The 19,084-nt window shown below is 39.1% G+C and overlaps 1 protein-coding gene across 1 annotated transcript in view; it reads left to right on the top strand.

The window, feature by feature from the left end:
* Window positions 1–6,018: 6,018 nt before the first annotated feature.
* Window positions 6,019–19,084, top strand: part of LOC124281789 — a 33,913-nt gene continuing 20,847 nt past the window's right edge. The window contains exons 1-2 of the mRNA XM_046717778.1: window positions 6,019–6,024; window positions 8,838–8,996. Of these exons, the coding sequence (XP_046573734.1) occupies window positions 6,019–6,024; window positions 8,838–8,996 (165 nt within the window). The remainder of the gene's footprint in view (window positions 6,025–8,837; window positions 8,997–19,084) is intronic.

Genomic DNA, 19,084 nt, shown 5'->3' with positions numbered 1-19,084 from the left:
GAAAAGTTTGGCGGTCTTTTACGGCTTTGATATTATATCAATCACATTGTGCGCTATAAAATACGTTTAATAAGCGCAAAGAACACATAACAGGTGTAACCAATGAGCCAGATGAATTGTTAATCATTGTATGACCTCTTCTAACAGGCGCAGTCTGCGACGTCTTCGTTAACGACATGCTGCCTACGACATAAAATATAGAATTACGATTTTATTAAACTTTAAAATTAAGATTAACTGGTAAATACCATTTTGTTATTAAGCAAGGAATTCGAATTCAGTGTAACCATAGTTGTTTGTAGTGTCTCATTTCACTTTCACACGAGAAAATTCGGATCGGCTGAAAAGTAGGTCATTGTCTGAATTGGTTAATGAGACTTATGTTTCGGTATGAATAATCGGGTCAGTCTAGTGATCGTCATCATGAGCGTCGATCTACACAGTTGGGATGCGATGACATGTGTCAACCAAGTCAACCACCCGATCCCGTTAGTCGTCTCCTACGACAAACATGACTTGCTAAAGGCCTATTCTTACACAGATCTTCACAGGCTCACTTTCAGTACGCAAGTTGGCATGATATAGTTAGGTCAACAAATGTGATCACAATTTTATATGGAAGGCATGCGGACACGTTACCAATTATTCAAAACTATGGTCAAATCTTCAAATGAAATCTTTCATTAATGAGCTGTTATACATTTGTCCAAGAGCTTTCGATTTGGAGCTCTCCGAATGTAGTTCAGGATGGTGGACAACGGACGGACAGGCAGTGGTGAAGTATGATAAGAGGGATACACTGAATGTTTGCTGAACAGACAAAGGAACTTTGGACATATATTGAACCAATTAGGTCGTTTGAATAAATAATGTTTTAAAGAAACCTACTGAAATGATTTGCACCATAACCACTAGGCTACACAACCGCCCCAAACACGTGAATTTAAAGAACGTGATGGGGGTCAATTACACATACATAAAGTTCGGGTTTCGTTGTTTTACGCCGTATTCTACAATACGCCAGCTATATGGCGGCGGTCTGTACAAAGTCAAAACATTGATTACACAACTGTCTCGTGTCCTGCTGACTGGGTTCCGTCTATTGTGCAACTTATTACAATAACCAGTCCAGAAATTTGAGACCAACTCATTCAACTGGATATATAGATATTAATCAGTATTATTTGATACATCCAATCACTTGTATATTGCAACAATACGCTCCTTCTAATCCTTGCAAATAAGTCGTGCAGCGTGCCCTGCCGTACAACGTGCTCTGACAAACGGAAATCTTGAAATCGTGGAAATCTCAAAACGAGGCTCGGCCGCTAGAAAAGTTTGGCGGTCTTTTACGGCTTTGATATTATATCAATCACATTGTGCGCTATAAAAATACGTTTAATAAGCGCAAAGAACACATAACAGGTGTAACCAATGAGCCAGATGAATTGTTAATCATTGTATGACCTCTTCTAACAGGCGCAGTCTGCGACGTCTTCGTTAACGACATGCTGCCTACGACATAAAATATAGAATTACGATTTTATTAAACTTTAAAATTAAGATTAACTGGTAAATACCATTTTGTTATTAAGCAAGGAATTCGAATTCAGTGTAACCATAGTTGTTTGTAGTGTCTCATTTCACTTTCACACGAGAAAATTCGGATCGGCTGAAAAGTAGGTCATTGTCTGAATTGGTTAATGAGACTTATGTTTCGGTATGAATAATCAGGTCAGTCTAGTGATCGTCATCATGAGCGTCGATCTACAGTTGGGATGCGATGACATGTGTCAACCAAGTCAACCACCCGATCCCGTTAGTCGTCTCCTACGACAAACATGACTTGCTAAAGGCCTATTCTTACACAGATCTTCACAGGCTCACTTTCAGTACGCAAGTTGGCATGATATAGTTAGGTCAACAAATGTGATCACAATTTTATATGGAAGGCATGCGGACACGTTACCAATTATTCAAAACTATGGTCAAATCTTCAAATGAAATCTTTCATTAATGAGCTGTTATACATTTGTCCAAGAGCTTTCGATTTGGAGCTCTCCGAATGTAGTTCAGGATGGTGGACAACGGACGGACAGGCAGTGGTGAAGTATGATAAGAGGGGATACACTGAATGTTTGCTGAATGCCTTAAACAGACAAAGGAACTTTGGACATATATTGAACCAATTAGGTCGTTTGAATAAATAATGTTTTAAAGAAACCTACTGAAATGATTTGCACCACTAACCACTAGGCTACACAACAATCCCTGCCAATATTTGAAGTTATTGTCAAGCAGTAACTGCAGTAAAATTGGATACTAAACATATTTCATAAAGGTTATTTTCGAGTATAGGGCCCGTAAATCTCGCGACGCACTACTTCCGATACCCGATTTCCCGTGACAGGCATAATTCAAGAACTAGTTCTGGTTCCAAATTGCGCGACCGCAATATATGACTACAATGTTCTACAATGCTTGACTGTCGCAAACTGCTGACAGTCGTAACAGTCGGCTTATGTGTGGATGGTTTCATCGGAAGTTTGTTATTCCTGCAAGGATGATCGGTTCCTTACTATCCACTGACAACCATGAAGGCCATTCGAAAGACATGAAACGTTATTTGTCACCGGAAGTACTAAACAACGTAAGGTCTCGCGAAGTGCCGTGACCTACTAACGTGCCCTATTTAGGCGTACAGCAGTTTTTGTTTGTATGAATGCGGTTGGGTTGCACTCGGTCCCAGTTTGTCTCCTTGCTGTTGATGGTTCTGTGGCGAATGCTCTGCTCTCCAGATGATCCCACAGGTTTCCAACGGCGTCTTTCCTTCGGAACGAGGTGGTCGTGAATGAACGACAACGTTACGTCTGTCTCACAGCCTCTGAACTACATTATTTCTGATCCAGCAGTCCTACTGTAATGTTAAATCCTTAAATGAACCAAGACTACAGTCCGTTTGGCTCAAAAGCGGACCGATGAATTGCAATCTAACTCGAAAACTAATAAACATAAAATACTCAATGAAACGCTGATCATAATCAAAACAAATATTGACACAGTTCACCATTTGTTACGAGGGAGGAGTGCAGAGAAAGGGACAGCCAGGTGTTCGAGAACGGATGGAGACGGCACAGCACAGGTTAATGAATAAATAACTTTGTCTGTGAACGTGCTTCTCGAACACCTGGCTGTCCCTTTCTCTGCACTCCTCCCTCGTAACAAAAAATGAACTGTCTCAATATTTTAATGATAGTTTGTTAAACAACTTTATTATTTTTAGGACAAAAATGCTGCAAAAACCTCACAGAGTGGGTATGATGTTTTGATTATGATCAGCGTTTCAGTGAGTATGTTATGCTTATTAGTTTTCGAGTTAGATTGCAATTCATCGGTCCGCTTTTGAGACAAACGGACTGTAGATTTGTTCACGTTTGTTCTGAATCTCCCACCTCACTTGGGCCCCTTTTCAGATTAAATGGAGATATTTCAAACGTATGTCGTCTAGGCAACGTTGTGCCCAGTCAAGAAATCTTGGACGATCCTAGCAGTGTGCGGTCTACCGTTGTGTTGTAAGTGTGTTTGCTGTTGCTGTTGGAGAATGAATGGTAACAGCGCGGGCGTCATCCTTGTGATCATGACGTTGATGTTACTACAGATGATGAAACGTTGCCACAAATTCCTTTCGTCGCTATCAGCACTCTACCCTCAACGTTCCAGTATCCCTCTCCATTCCTCACCGGTGAACATCCGGGTTAGAATTAGTCTTTAGCAACCCATGCCTGTCGTAAGAAGCGACTAACGGAATCGGGTGGTCAGGCTCGCTGACTTGGTTGACACATGTCATTGTATCCCAACTGTGTAGATCGATGTTCATGATGACGATCACTAGATTGTCTGGTCCAGGCTCGATTATTTACAGACCACCGCCATATAGCTGGAATATTGCTGAGTGCGGCGTTAAACTACAACCAAACCAAACCTCCGCCATTCCTCACTGAATGTCTGGGTCAACGAATAGATCTCTGGCTCGAACTTTGCGTCCAAAATAGACCAAAGGTGTTGCCAACCTTGCTCCTTGCCAACCATGGTAACGTTTCAGTGGCGTTATTCGCTAAATGGGCGAGAGGTGGCATGCCTCGTTACGACGTCTCCACCCGCAGCATACGCGTAACGCGTAGAAGAAGGCGATCTTCATCAGACCAATAAATCCTACGCCATTTCCTCAATTGCGGGTTTATTTGAGTCTACACCATGTCAGATGTTCCTGCCTCTGCCTGTCTGAGAGGAAGGGACGTCTGAGAGGTCGACGTTTCCTCAGACCGACAGTCTCCTTCTGATGGTACTGGGCGGTGGGGTAGCCAAGTGGTTAAAACGTTCGCTCGTCACGCCGAAGACCGACGTTCGATTCCTCACAAGGGTACAATGTGTGAAGCCTATTTCTGGTGTCCCCCGCCGTGATGTTGCTGGGATATTGCTAAAAGCGCCATAAAACTAAACTCACTCACTCACTCTGATTGTACTGGGGATTCGGGCTCACATGCTCTATTGCAAGCGCAGTTCTTCGGCATAGTTCATGGAATTGCGTCTTGCCAGACGAGTTAGCGTCTTCCTGGTCTTGAACGATGCTCTACTTTACCGTTGAACACATGCTTCTTCTCAACTGGACTAATAGCCTATGGTTAATGTTCAAGTCTTGATCTTTTAGTAGCCCATGCTTGTCGTAAAGAGGCGACTAACAGGATCGGGTGGTCAGGCTCGCTGACTTGGTTGATACATGTCATCGGTTCCCAATTGCGCAGATCGATGCTCATGCTGTTGATCACTAGATTGTCTGCGCCATGCAAACGAATAACTTGCCGTCGGATATTTTTCTCAAAGTCTACGTGTTGCCATGTCAAGGAAAGTAGTTTTAGCACTGTCGTCTTTTAAGTCATTTAAAATAATTATTGTGCAAATATTGCAATTATGAAACATATACCCCAGTATGCTTGGCGCTTTCGTAGCACGTGGCCATGCGACCTGTAGCTTTTGAGATAGTGTGTGAAGCTTAATTAGTTTTCATGTGTATATAATCCTCAAATCCATTCCCTTGAATAATACAATTTTGTTTTATTAAATATAATTGTAGCTATCAATGATTGCTTTTCATCCTAAAAAAACTATCACCGAAATTCAAACAAAAATTTAAACATGTTACATACCACTGAAAAGTGTTAGAATGTTTACAGCTCGGTTAAAAAAAGGAAAAACTGAATTTTGTCCAGGGTATCAACACATTATCTTTAGATTTTAAATAGCCACTTAGATTCTCATAGCACAAATTACAATTTCATATCTTTATAAAGGATACAAAACTTTTTAATAAAAAGCGCGTGTTACTGGAAATATGTTTCATTGTAAAATTTTGTTTGTAAATCATAAATAAAGTTTATTACCTCTTTCGTAGATATGTGTAGTATTGGTTGAAACTTGATTCGTCATGTCAACAGCCAGCTTGTCGTATAAAAAACAATCCGCACCACCGCCATCTTCTGAAGCCAATACGACCACACAGTTGTTGACATAAAAACAATTTTCAACACACTTCAGAGTTGTTGTGGTTTGACTGAAATGAATATGTGCATCAGAAAAAACTCTATTTGCCAAGTCCTCACGCTTTCTGTATGCCACACGTGTTGTTTCGCCATGTACATATTGTCCCAGTAGAATAAACAGTAGATGCCAAGTGAAATTGACCATGATGTTACTGTTAGGTAAACTTTGATTAAGTCCGTCAGCACTTGCACGGGCGTCACGGGGAAGTATCGTGCTGCGCGTGCTGAGACTGTCTGCGCGCAGCTGAACAGAGCTCATATATCTATACCTGAGCTGGTGGTGAAATCGATTATGCCGAGAGAATACAAGTGATTTTTGGATCGATAAGCAACGAGGCATTTACTTTTGTGATGAGGTAGAAATGTTAGAAATATTGAAAATATAGATTTGTTTATGTGCTAAAAATTTATGGAAGAGAACATGGAGGTGAGCACGATTTTATGAGTCATTATGGCAGCGGAGAACCAAGTGAAAGGTTATTTATTATTCTTTTAATTATTGATTTATTGATTGATTTATTATCATTGAATAATTTATTTATTGAATCATTTTTTTATTTTTTTATCTATCTATCTATCTATCTATCTATCTATCTATCTATCTATCTATCTATCTATTATTCATTCATTTATTTATGTATTTATTTATGTATTTATTTATTTCATCACACTCTTAAAATGTGTGAGTGTGTGGGTCAGTGCATGAGAGTACAGATGTGTGAGTGCATGGATGACTATGTGAGTTATTTATTGAGTGTGTGAAACTTATATCAATTTCAGAAGTGTCATACACGCGATGGAATATTTTAAAAATAGGCATCATACATTGATCAATTTTTAACTCAAACCGGGTAACATGGGTAAAGAACATTCAACCGTTGAAATTCCCCGTGCAGTGAGTGAGTGAAACTGGTTTGCCCTTCCTTTAGCGCCATTATCACACATCACGGCACAGAACTTATATAACCCTCACCAGACTCGAGTATTGAATAGGGCTGCGCAATATAACCGGCTCACCGGTATTTACCGGTTCAGACATGAAAACGATACGTATTGCGATACGCTGATCGAAAACCGGTATTTTGACTTGCATTCGGAAAACTTCGTAACACTCGGAAATCTTCGGGTATTTCCTTGTTTCATTTGAGCGAAATATCATTCACATTATTATTTTATCATGATTAAAATTTATTATTAAAGCTTAATCAAGCATAGTGATTTTGTTGTGTTTTTGCTCTATAAATCAATCATTTACCCTATTATAGTAGGTTTTTTGTTTAGAAATACTTCATGCAATATATTGCAATACATATCGCAATACATGCTTTCACATCGCAATATAAATATTCTCTGCAATACCCACCCCTAGTATTTACAGACCGCCGCCATATGGCTGGAATATTGCTGAGTGCGGCGTAAAATGAAACTCACTCACTAACTCAAACTGTAACCTCCAGCCTACCCCGCAGTGGCTTGAAATTGGCGCCCCGGACATTTCATAATATATATAGTCACTAAATGTATAGAAATAAAAAACACAAATTTTACAGTTTTGTCTGATACTCCATATTTTAAATATTCGAATCTATTTAACCTATATTTACCTAACAATAACTAACGGTAAACCAGAACTATGAAGTAGAGGAGGTAGACGACCCCATGCTGGCGCATAGGTACAGCACAACGCCATTAGGACCGTATGCAAGAAGAGGCACTTTACTGTTACTGACAAAAGCATTCCACGGTTATTCTGTCTGCATCGTACATTTCAGATATTTGACATCAATTCACTTGATGAAGAGGTACAAAAAGCATCAGAACGTCGTTTCTACGATGATTTCACTGAAGTTGCTGAAGCAGCTCTACAACTCTTAAGGTTTTGTAAAGCTGTCCTCAAAATACGGCTGGCAAGTGAAGGGCATTTCCAAATTTAACGCGTCAGTGATCATAATCACCCACCATGGCTTATACACAGCGTAGATAGTAGATAGGACATGAACATTACTGTATCACGCACAGTGTTACGAGTGAGTGAGTTTTACGCCGCACTCAGCAATATTCCAGCTATGTGGCGGCGGTCTGTAAATAATCGAATCTGGACCAGACAATCCAGTGGTCAACAGCATGAGCATTGATCTACGCAATTGGGTGCAATACGATGACATATGTCAGCGAGCCTGACTATCCGATCCCGTTAGTCGCCTCTTACGACAAGCATGGGTTGGTGAAGACAGATTATAACCCGGATCTTCACGGGTATATTTACTAGTGATAACATGTGTTGAAAGGGTACCTTTTAACATTTAACTCTTTCTATGATGTAGTTGGTTCTGAACAAGTCTGTGCTGTTGTATTCTCTGAAATACAAAGGTAATGTCACTATGACACAGTCTTCAGAGGACTATAAGATCTTGTCGGTCAATGTAGAGAAATCAAGACAGGGCAATCTCTAGTAACTAAGTGCGTCTAGACAAGCCTTGAATCTTTTCACAGAAATAACGCTAGATAATTTCAAACATTCCTTTGATGACAGGGGGCAGTGGGGTAGCCTAGTTGTTAAAGCGTTCGCGCGCCACGCCGAAGACCCGGGATCGATTCTCTATATTTCTGGTGTCGACCGCCGGGATATTGCTAAAAGAGGCGTAAAACCCAACTCACTCACTCACTTTGATGACAGTTTACACCATGCATTGGGAGCATATAATTCACATGGTTATTAAACCCTTTCCCATACACGAACAGCCGAGACACGATTTAGCCAGTCAAAATATGGACCATGATTGTAATTCATATTGACTAACATAAGCTTTACACATACATCTATTAAATGGGTATGTTCTAAGGTTGTGGGATCGGGTGGTCAGGCTCGCTGACTTGGTTGATACATGTCATCGGTTCCAATTGCGCAGATCAATGCTCATGCTGTTGATCACTGGATTGTCAGGTCCAGACTCGATTATTTACTGACCGTCGCCATATAGCTGGAATATTGCTGAGTGCGGCGTAAAACTGAACTCACTCACTCACTTCTTAGGTTGTTCTATTTTGGATATGCTTAAAGACAGTCCATCAGAAGTCACACTGACTATTTTAGGAATATACATGAATGTGCATCTGTATGTACATGTTGACAAACAGGTTTGCGGATATTAAAAAAAACATTAGAATGACACTTTCACTGAAAGTCTATTTCAAATGTCATCAGTTAGCATATGTGTAACCCGATAATATCCGAGTTAGTCGAGAGAAGTAGACCGGAGCAAGAAGACTGAAGTCAGTGAGGCCAACTTCTACTTCTTTGTAGAAGCTATAATTGCCTTGTTTGTGTCCTTCATTATCAACCTGTTTGTGGTGTCAGTGTTTGCTGAAGGACTTTACAACAAGACCACAGAAGAGATTGTAAGCATGATCAATCTTTCTTGATTCTAACTTATTCTTTATTCAGAAATATACATGCTGTGACATGTCAATCTGTAAATAACCCGTGAAGATCAATGTCAGAATTAATCTTCAGTAACCCATGCTTGTCGTAAAAGCAATTAACGGGATCGGGTTCAGACTCGCTGACTGGGTTGACACATGTCACCATGTCACAATTGCGTAGATGGATGCTCATGCTGTTGATCATTGGATTGTCTGGTCCAGACTCCATTATGTACAGACGGCCGCCATATAGCTGGAATATTGCTGAATGCGGCGTAAAACTAAACTCACTCACTCTGTAAATAACCCGTGAAGATCCAGAACCTCTTTTCAGCAACCTATGGTTGTCATGGTGATGGGGTGGTAATGTTCTGTTGTGACTAGAAAGATCAGACTAACAAGATCGGGTGATCAGACTCAGATCCGGGTTTGAAATGATCTTCAGTAACCCATGCTTGTCGTTACTGGACTAACGGGATCAGGTGGTCAGGATCAGATCCGGGTTAGAAATGATCTTCAGCAACCCATGCTTGTCGTTACTGGACTAACGGGATCGGGTGATCAGGCTCGCTAACTTGATTGACACATGTCATCGTATCCCAATTGCATAGATCGATGCTCATGCTGTTGGTCACTGGATTGTCTGGCCCAGACTGAGTGCGGCGTTAAACAACAGATCATACAACCAACCAGTATATGTGTATGTAAAACTGTGCAGACATTGCAATCTTGTGAGGCGAACTGTAATGCTGAAGCCCGATATGAAGCAGGTTTATATTTCCTCGGGTTCAGGTTCGGAATCTCACAACTCAAAAGGAAGTATTTGTTTCTATCAATATTATAAATATTTAGAGACTAAGCGTTAGCCTGGTAATATACTAACAGTTCGGGCGACACACCAGGGGGGATGCTACAGATCATACATATCACCCAATACATCTGCTTGGTTCATTAAGGGCAGCTTGGTGTCAGTTCGAGACTGTTCGTGACTAAAACGAAAATGTTTTGTGAGGTAACAACTGGGTGCTTTCAGTTAGTTAAACAACACCGTGATCTCACACAAAAAGCGGGATTTAACACGTAATTGTGTTCCGTATCTCAAAAATCAGCATCGACCAATAGATGAGAAGCTTACAAAAGGGGAATCCCCTAAAATTTTGCTGGCATGGTTGATCTTTTGTGAACAGACAACAATTCTTTCTATTTTTGACTATGTTCATGTGCATTCGCTCATCTTTGCTTTGACTTTTTAAAGTGATCCTGAACATCTGTTAGAGCTAAACATGGGATTCGTCATAAATATAAATAGCTTTTCTTCAATATGTTAGTGTTTAATATGTATATTCGATTAAGAGTGCTTTCATCGCAGGCCAAAATCACCGATAGGCATCTAAGTTTAAAATTCAGGCAATTTCGCTCAAAAACAAATACAGAAGTTGTTATAAAAAACGAGTCCTGTATTCATGATCTTACAATTTCTAAGTACCCATCGCATACTTCCAACATAATTAATTAGAAAACGCAACACCCAATTTAAAAATTACCATACACACACATAGTTTCAATTCATGATAAAGACCAATTTTCTCTTAAGTCGTTAATAATGTGATTCCCTCTCACGCGGGTGAACATATCTTTCCGATTTACTGCTTGATACCATGATTTGAACTTGACAAGTTCACACAGTCAAGCAGAATATACATGCTGGTGAACGCTTCACCACAAGAGATACATCTAGGAGGGGGATGGCCTAAAAGTCGGGCCGGGCCGGGACAAGGCGGGCCAAATCTATTATTGGCTAATAAACCCATTAACAAAAACCAGGCCTACAATTAATCAATGCAACATCCACTCATGATAATAATGATCAATCGGAAGCCACAAACGCGTACCATAATAACTTTATTACGAGTAAATCGGCTAAACCCCAGGAAGACGAGAAGCCTGTGAACTGGCTGACCGAGGTTACGTATAAAAGTGGAATCGTTAAACGAAACGGGATTTAATACGTATAAATACTTCAGCCAATTCCGATACACATTTCCGTCGGCCCGAAAATGATTTTACATCTATATCCAATCACATACCACCCCATAAATTCACTATTCATCGTATTTAAAGCATGCCCACATTTAAATAATACGATCTCTTCCCCACACTCTCAACATTATCTCGGCCACAATTTTCCGCCCGGCTTGGCTCGAGCCGTCAAAAGCAACTTAAACGTAACACACGTATCTTGAAATGTGTTTAATTCCATAGACTGGTATGATATCTACCTAAATATCGCTTTGTAATGTTATAAAATGCAACATGTAAAGAAAACTGCTCCGTTAAAGTGAAGCCCTTGTCTCACATTTTTCAACATAGCCTCAATCAAAAGTGTTTGGTCTCTGTTCAGCACGCCTTGGCCCGTGCTGTCAAAAACAACTTAAACCCCACACATGTATTCTGATTTATGTTTAATTCCATAGATTAGTATTATATCTACCTACATTTCACTTCACAGAGGCTCAAAGCGTAGTATTGAAGCAAACACCTTGCTCTAAGTGAAGCCCTATTTCTATACATTCTCAACAAAGACACAGTATCAAAAGCGTTCGGTCCGGCTTGGACCAGGGCGCTCTCAAACGCACCTTGCTGTAACTTAAACCTCACACATGTATCTTGAAATGTGTTTAAATCCATAGATTGGTATTATATCTACCTAAATATCAATGTGTGATGTTACAAATGCCACATGTAAAGATAACTGGTTCGTTAAAGTTAGCCCTCTTCTTCTCTCCATTCACAATATAGTCTCAATCAAAAGTGTTTAGTCTCTGTTCAGCCCGACTTGAAGCCCGTGCTGTCAAAACAACTTAAACCTCAAAAACCTCACCACATGTATCTTGAAATGTGTTTATATCCATAGATTAGTGTTATATCTACCTACATTTCACTTCACAGAGTCTCGAAGCGTAGTATTTGAAATAAAACGTTGCTGAAAGTGAAGCTCTCTTTTCTACATATTCTCTCGGTACGCCTTCTCAAAACATATTCTCATACATGTATTCTTGAAAACAGTATTATTCCAAGCGTTCGGTATATCTACCTACATTTCCCGGGTGTGATGCTCTAAAAAAACAAACACGTTCATCAAAGTGAAGCCCCATTTCTATCCATTCACAACATAGCCACATCATGTATCTCTGACTTTGTGTTTCTTGAAATGTATTTAATCCATAGATTAGTATTATATCTACCTAAATATCGATGTGTAATGTTACAAAATGCCACATGTAAAGATAACTGTTCCGTTAAAGTGAAGCCCTTTTCTCTCTCCATTCACAATATAGTCTCAATCAAAAGTGTTTAGTCTCTCTTCAGCCCGACTTGGCCCGTGCTGTCAAAAACAACTTAAACCTCACACATGTATCTTGAAATGTGTTTAAATCTATAGATTTGTATTATATCTACCTACATTTCACTTCACAGAGTCTCAAAGCGGAGTATTTGAAGCAAACACCTTCCTCAAAGTGGCCTGTGAGACACAAGCCACTACATTCTACCTAAAACAGAATAGAATATCACAATTCTCTAAGCAACAGTGGAGTGTGGTATATTTAATTACATGACTACAAAGTGCGTTTACGTCTATTAAACATTTTAGTAACTAATGCAGCTAAGGGTTTTATTAATTTAACATTACCTAGCATATATTTGGCCTGGTCGGAAGGTGGCAAGAGAGAAGAAAAAGGGTTAATATTTAGTACATTTTCCCACAAATCATATCATAAATCCGAATATAGTGGGCAGCTGACCAAAAAGTGAACTTCGTCCTCAATCGTATTGCCATCACAGCATTTACAAATTCTATCGTCTAAAGGTGTTTTAGGGCGTGTAAATCTACCAACCTCTATTTCAAGGGGTAAGGTGCCACATCGTAACTTGCTAAGTGTACTGCGATGAGATCTAGGCAGAAGTTCAGTGACATATGGTTCAGCTGTTAATAGTTTCTTTAACTTTCTGTAAGTACGGAGTGTATTCCCGTTAGGTTCCCCTCGGTCGTTCCAAAGTTCTTTATTCCAGTCCTGACAATCTAATGATCGTATCCACAGTGAGGTGTAATAAAATTCCATTTTAGACATATTATATAGGTCAACCACGGGGAGATCCAATTTGTTAAGAATATTTACAACAATTTTATTCCAGGATTTTGGAAAAGTATTAGACCATCTGCATACAGCACTAGGTATTCTCGACTGCTCAGTAGAACACAGCTTACTCCAGAACCGCACAATTTCAATTTTGTGTTTAGAAAATGGAGTTGTCCAACCCATCTCTCCCCGGACCGCTAGATTTGGAGTCTTACTGCCAACGCCCAGGAAGAATCTACAGGCCTTGTTTTGTACTGCATTTATACAATTGAATTGTTTTGTGCCCCTTATGGCTGACCCATAGGATAAGATCGGCAGGACAAGGTTATTGTATAAAGTATTAAAGACATTATAAGCCAAACCACCACAAGATCTGAATTTACACATGATAACACCAAGTGCTCGACTAGCAGATTTAGCAATTTCTTTAGCTGTAAAGTTCATATCAATGTTTTCCTGCAACCAAACCCCCAGATATTTATACGCACTGGTATAGTCAATAGTAACATCACCAATTTTGAATACAAAAATGTGATCTATTGAGCAACAGGGTCGGTAATGAACGACATTAGTTTTCTTATTATTAAATTAAACGCCAACGTTTACACCAATTATCAACGCAATCTAACATCCGCTGTAGGGACAACTCGTCTCCTGCTATCAAAGCAATATCATCAGCGTACAGTAGTGTACTCAACATAACTCCGTCAATGTTTACACCACAATTGAGAGCGTTCATTTCTTCTGCTAGGTTATTAATGTAAATAGAAAACAAAGTCGGTGACATTACACAACCCTGCCTAACACCGGAATTTACATTAAATAAATCAGTGAAACAGTTGTTTATACGTACACGGGCGTTAGAGTTATTGTACATAGATTGAACAGCATAAAGGAATTTCCCTTTGATTCCAAGTTTTAACAGTTTAAACCATAGACAATTTCTATCTACCTTATCAAACGCTTTCATTGCATCGATGAAGCACACAAAAGTAGGTTTCCCCGTTAGCTTTCTGTTATTGATTACTGAATATAGACTGTAAATATGTTCTTGAGTACTACGCTTGGATCGGAAGCCATTTTGTTGCTCAACCAATATATCATGTAATTCTGACCACTTTGTAAGTCTAGTATTAAGGATATCTGAGTATATTTTACATGGGACTGAAAGCAGTGAAATACCGCGATAACCCAATGGATCACGTGGGTCACCCTCGGGCTTCTTGATAGGATTTATAAAACTAGTACGCCAAATATCCGGACACTTTTTGTTTTCAAAACAAAATGTAAACAGTCTAAATAAAAGATCAATACATGTTTTACTTTTTAGAGCTTCAGCAGGTATACAGTCTGGACCGGCAGCCTGAACACGTTTAGCACGGGCAACCGCGTACTCAACCTCCGTCTATGTTATAGGTTTATCTAGGTCACTGGTATCAAACGATTGATCACTCGCCCCGTTGTCCATTTCATCCCGAACTCGCTGTAGGTGAAAACCGGATTATCAGGAAAATCGGATTATCAGAAACGCTTGAAGTTTACAACATCCGGAAACGGCATCTCCGAGTAACCTTTGGCACAGCTCTCACAGTGAAAACAATGTTCTCCCGAGCCTGAGCTGGGCAACACAGTGTCATTGCCGTGGATGTGTTTTCATACTTTCGTATGTTCAAATTATATAACCATAACATCTCATACGGCAAGTCATTTTAGCTGATACCCTCTGATATTTATTAAATTACTGATATGTTCAAATCATGTCATGAATAGCTTCAGCCGGCTATCTATATCTGTACTAGTATGAAATGATGTTTATACTGTGGAAACTGTACGGAGAACATCCTGTATTCTGAACCACTAAAAACCCACCTCTTTCAAGCATTTCATGTCATATAATTGGGTGTAATATCTTCTGATATTTATTAAGTTAATTATATGTGTAAAGCCTGCCATCTGTATCGGTACTAGTATTCATTAATGTTTATACTCTGAAACATGTACGGAGAACATCCCATACGCATCATATAACACGAGTGGAAGCATAAATAATTTTAGATATATCTACTATATATTATATATACATCTGTGATAAACGTAATGAAGAAACGGTGGAGTAATCAATAACACTGAAGGCCCCTGAACGGTAATTAAGGGCAACAATGGAGTATGTTAATTGAATCACAACACCTAGCTGATTGCAATTAGACAAGAGGCAATTAAGCAAGCTGGATACAGGTGTAATTAACAGGTGTATTAATTTCATTAGCCCGCACAGAGCCAGATTGAACAGTGGGCTTCACTTAAAGCAACGTCATGTAAAGAAAACTGCTCCGTTAAAGTGAAGCCCTTGTCTCACATTTTTCAACATAGCCTCAATCAAAAGTGTTTGGTCTCTGTTCAGCCCGACTTGGCCCGTGCTGTCAAAAACAACTTAAACCTCACACATGTATCCTGATTTGTGTTTATATCCATAGATTAGTATTATATCTACCTACATATCACTTCACAGAGTCTAGAAGCGTAGTATTTGAAGCAAGCACCTTGCTCAAAGTGAAGCCCTATTTTCTATACATTCTCAACAAAGACACAGTATCAAAAGCTTTCGGTCCGTCTTGGCCCGGGCGCTCAAACGCACCTTAAACCTCACAGATGTATCTTGAAATGTGTTTAAATCGATAGATTGGTATTATATCTACCTAAATATCAATGTGTGATGTTACAAAATGCCACATGTAAAGATAACTGCTCCGTTAAAGTGAAGCCCTTTTCTCTCTCCATTCACAATATAGTCTCAATCAAAAGTGTTTAGTCTCTGTTCAGCCCGACTTGGCCCGTGCTGTCAAAAACACCTTAAACCTCACACATGTATCTTGAAATGTGTTTATATCCATAGATTAGTGTTATATCTACCTAAATATCACTTCACAGAGTCTCGAAGCGTAGTATTTGAAATAAAAACGTTGCTGAAAGTGAAGCTCTCTTTTCTACATATTCTCAACAAACAGTATCACAAGCGTTCGGTACGCTTGGCCCGGGCTCTCAAAAACAACTTAAACCTCACACATGTATTCTGATTTGTGTTTTATTCCATAGATTATTATTATATCTACCTACATTTCACTTCACAGAGTCTAGAAGCGTAGTATTGAAGCAAACACCTTGCTCAAAGTGAAGCCCTATTTCTATACATTCTCAACAAAGACACAGTATCAAAAGCTTTCGGTCCGGCTTGGCCCGGGCGCTCAAACGCACCTAATACCTCACAGATGTATCTTGAAATGTATTTAAATCCATAGATTGGTATTATATCTAATTAAATATCAATGTGTGATGTTACAAAATGCCACATGTAAGATAACTGCTCCGTTAAAGTGAAGCCCTTTTCTCTCTCCATTCACAATATAGTCTCAATCAAAAGTGTTTAGTCTCTGTTCAGCCCGACTTGGCCCGTGGTGTCAAAAACACCTTAAACCTCACACATGTATCTTGAAATGTGTTTATATCTATAGATTAGTGTTATATCTACCTACATATTACTTCACAGAGTATCAAAGCGTTGTATTTGAAGCAAACACCTAGCTCAAAGTGAAGCCCTATTTTTTTTTTTACATTCTCAACAAAGACACAATATCACAAGCTTTCGGTCCAGCTTGGCCCGGGCGCTCAAACGCACCTTATACCTCACAGATGTATCTTGAAATGTGTTAAAATCCATAGATTGGTATTATATCTACCTAAATATCACCTTGTAATGTTATCAAATGCAACATGTAAAGATCAGATGATTTGAAAATAGGCTGCTACTGCCCAGCTCGGCCAGTTAGGTGAGACACTGTGGATTTAATGAAAACATACTTCTCCCACTTCTCTCTCTAATACTTTTATTGTCTGTATGCGTGTTCAGGAAAACAGGATTATCAGAAGAAGAAGAAGAAGAAAATATTTTTATTTTTGTGTCACATGTTATATATAAAACATACATAAACTTTAAAACATTCAATAAAATATAACATCCGGCCATATGGCCTATGAGGCATAAGGCACTATATTATCTCTAAAACAGTATAGTATAGTAAATAAAATATCACAGCTTTGTAAGCAACATTGGAGTGTGGTATATATATTTAATTACATGACTACAAACTGCGTTTACAAATGGTTACAAAGAAGAAAGAGTGTTATAATTTGTGTTTAACATGTTGTACCATAAGACTCTTAATATAACATCTGGCCTGTGAGACACAAGCCACTACATTCTACCTAAAACAGAATAGAATATCACAATTCTCTAAGCAACAGTGGAGTGTGGTATATTTAATTACATGACTACAAAGTGCGTTTACGTCTATTAAACATTTTAGTAACTAATGCAGCTAAGGGTTTTATTAATTTAACATTACCTAGCATATATTTGGCCTGGTCGGAAGGTGGCAAGAGAGAAAAAAAAGGGTTAATATTTAGTACATTTTCCCACAAATCATATCGTAAATCCGAATATAGTGGGCAGCTGACCAAAAAGTGAACTTCGTCCTCAATCGTATTGCCATCACAGCATTTACAAATTCTATCGTCTAAAGGTGTTTTAGGGCGTGTAAATCTACCGACCTCTATTTCAAGAGGTAAGGTGCCACATCGTAACTTGCTAAGTGTACTGCGATGAGATCTAGGCAGAAGTTCAGTGACATATGGTTCAGCTGTTAATAGTTTCTTAAACTTTCTGTAAGTACGGAGTTTATTCCCGTTAGGTTTCCCTCGGTCGTTCCAAAGTTCTTTATTCCAGTCCTGACAATCTAATGATCGTATCCACAGTGAGGCGTAATAAAATTCCATTTTAGACATATTATATAGGTCAACCACGGGGAGATCCAATTTGTTAAGAATATTTACAACAATTTTATTCCAGGATTTTGGAAAAGTATTAGACCATCTGCATACAGCACTAGGTATTCTCGACTGCTCAGTAGAACACAGCTTACTCCAGAACCGCACAATTTCAATTTTGTGTTTAGAAAATGGAGTTGTCCAACCCATCTCTCCCCGGACCGCTAGATTTGGAGTCTTACTGCCAACGCCCAGGAAGAATCTACAGGCCTTGTTTTGTACTGCATTTATACAATTGAATTGTTTTGTGCCCCATATGGCTGACCCATAGGATAGAATCGGCTGGACAAGGTTATTGTATAAAGTATTAAAGACATTATAAGCCAAACCACCACAAGATCTGAATTTACACATGATAACACCAAGTGCTCGACTAGCAGATTTAGCGATTTCTTTAGCTGTAAAGTTCATATCAATGTTTTCCTGCAACCAAACGCCCAGATATTTATACGCACTGGTATAGTCAATAGTAACATCACCAATTTTGAATACAAAACTTGTGATCTATTGAAACAACAGGGTCGGTAATGAACGACATTAGTTTTCTTCTTATTAATAGTTAAACGCCAACGTTTACACCAATTATCAACGCAATCTAACATCCGCTGTAGGGACAACTCGTCTCCTGCTATCAAAGCAATATCATCAGCGTACAGTAGTGTACTCAACATAACTCCGTCAATGTTTACACCACAATTGAGAGCGTTGATTTCTTCTGCTAGGTCATTAATGTAAATAGAAAACAAAGTCGGTGACATTACACAACCCTGCCTAACACCGGAATTTACATTAAATAAATCAGTGAAACAGTTGTTTATACGTACACGGGCGTTAGAGTTATTGTACATAGATTGAACAGCATAAAGGAATTTCCCTTTGATTCCAAGTTTTAACAGTTTAAACCATAGACAATTTCTATCTACCTTATCAAACGCTTTCATTGCATCGATGAAGCACACAAAAGTAGGTTTCCCAGTTAGCTTTCTGTTATTGATTACTGAATATAGACTGTAAATATGTTCTTGAGTACTACGCTTGATCGGA

Source organism: Haliotis rubra, unplaced genomic scaffold, assembly GCF_003918875.1.
Source record: "Haliotis rubra isolate DU_JTF1 unplaced genomic scaffold, ASM391887v1 Scf108, whole genome shotgun sequence".
Taxonomy (NCBI): Eukaryota; Metazoa; Mollusca; class Gastropoda; order Lepetellida; family Haliotidae; genus Haliotis; species Haliotis rubra.
This window is presented reverse-complemented; position numbering and strand designations above follow the sequence as displayed.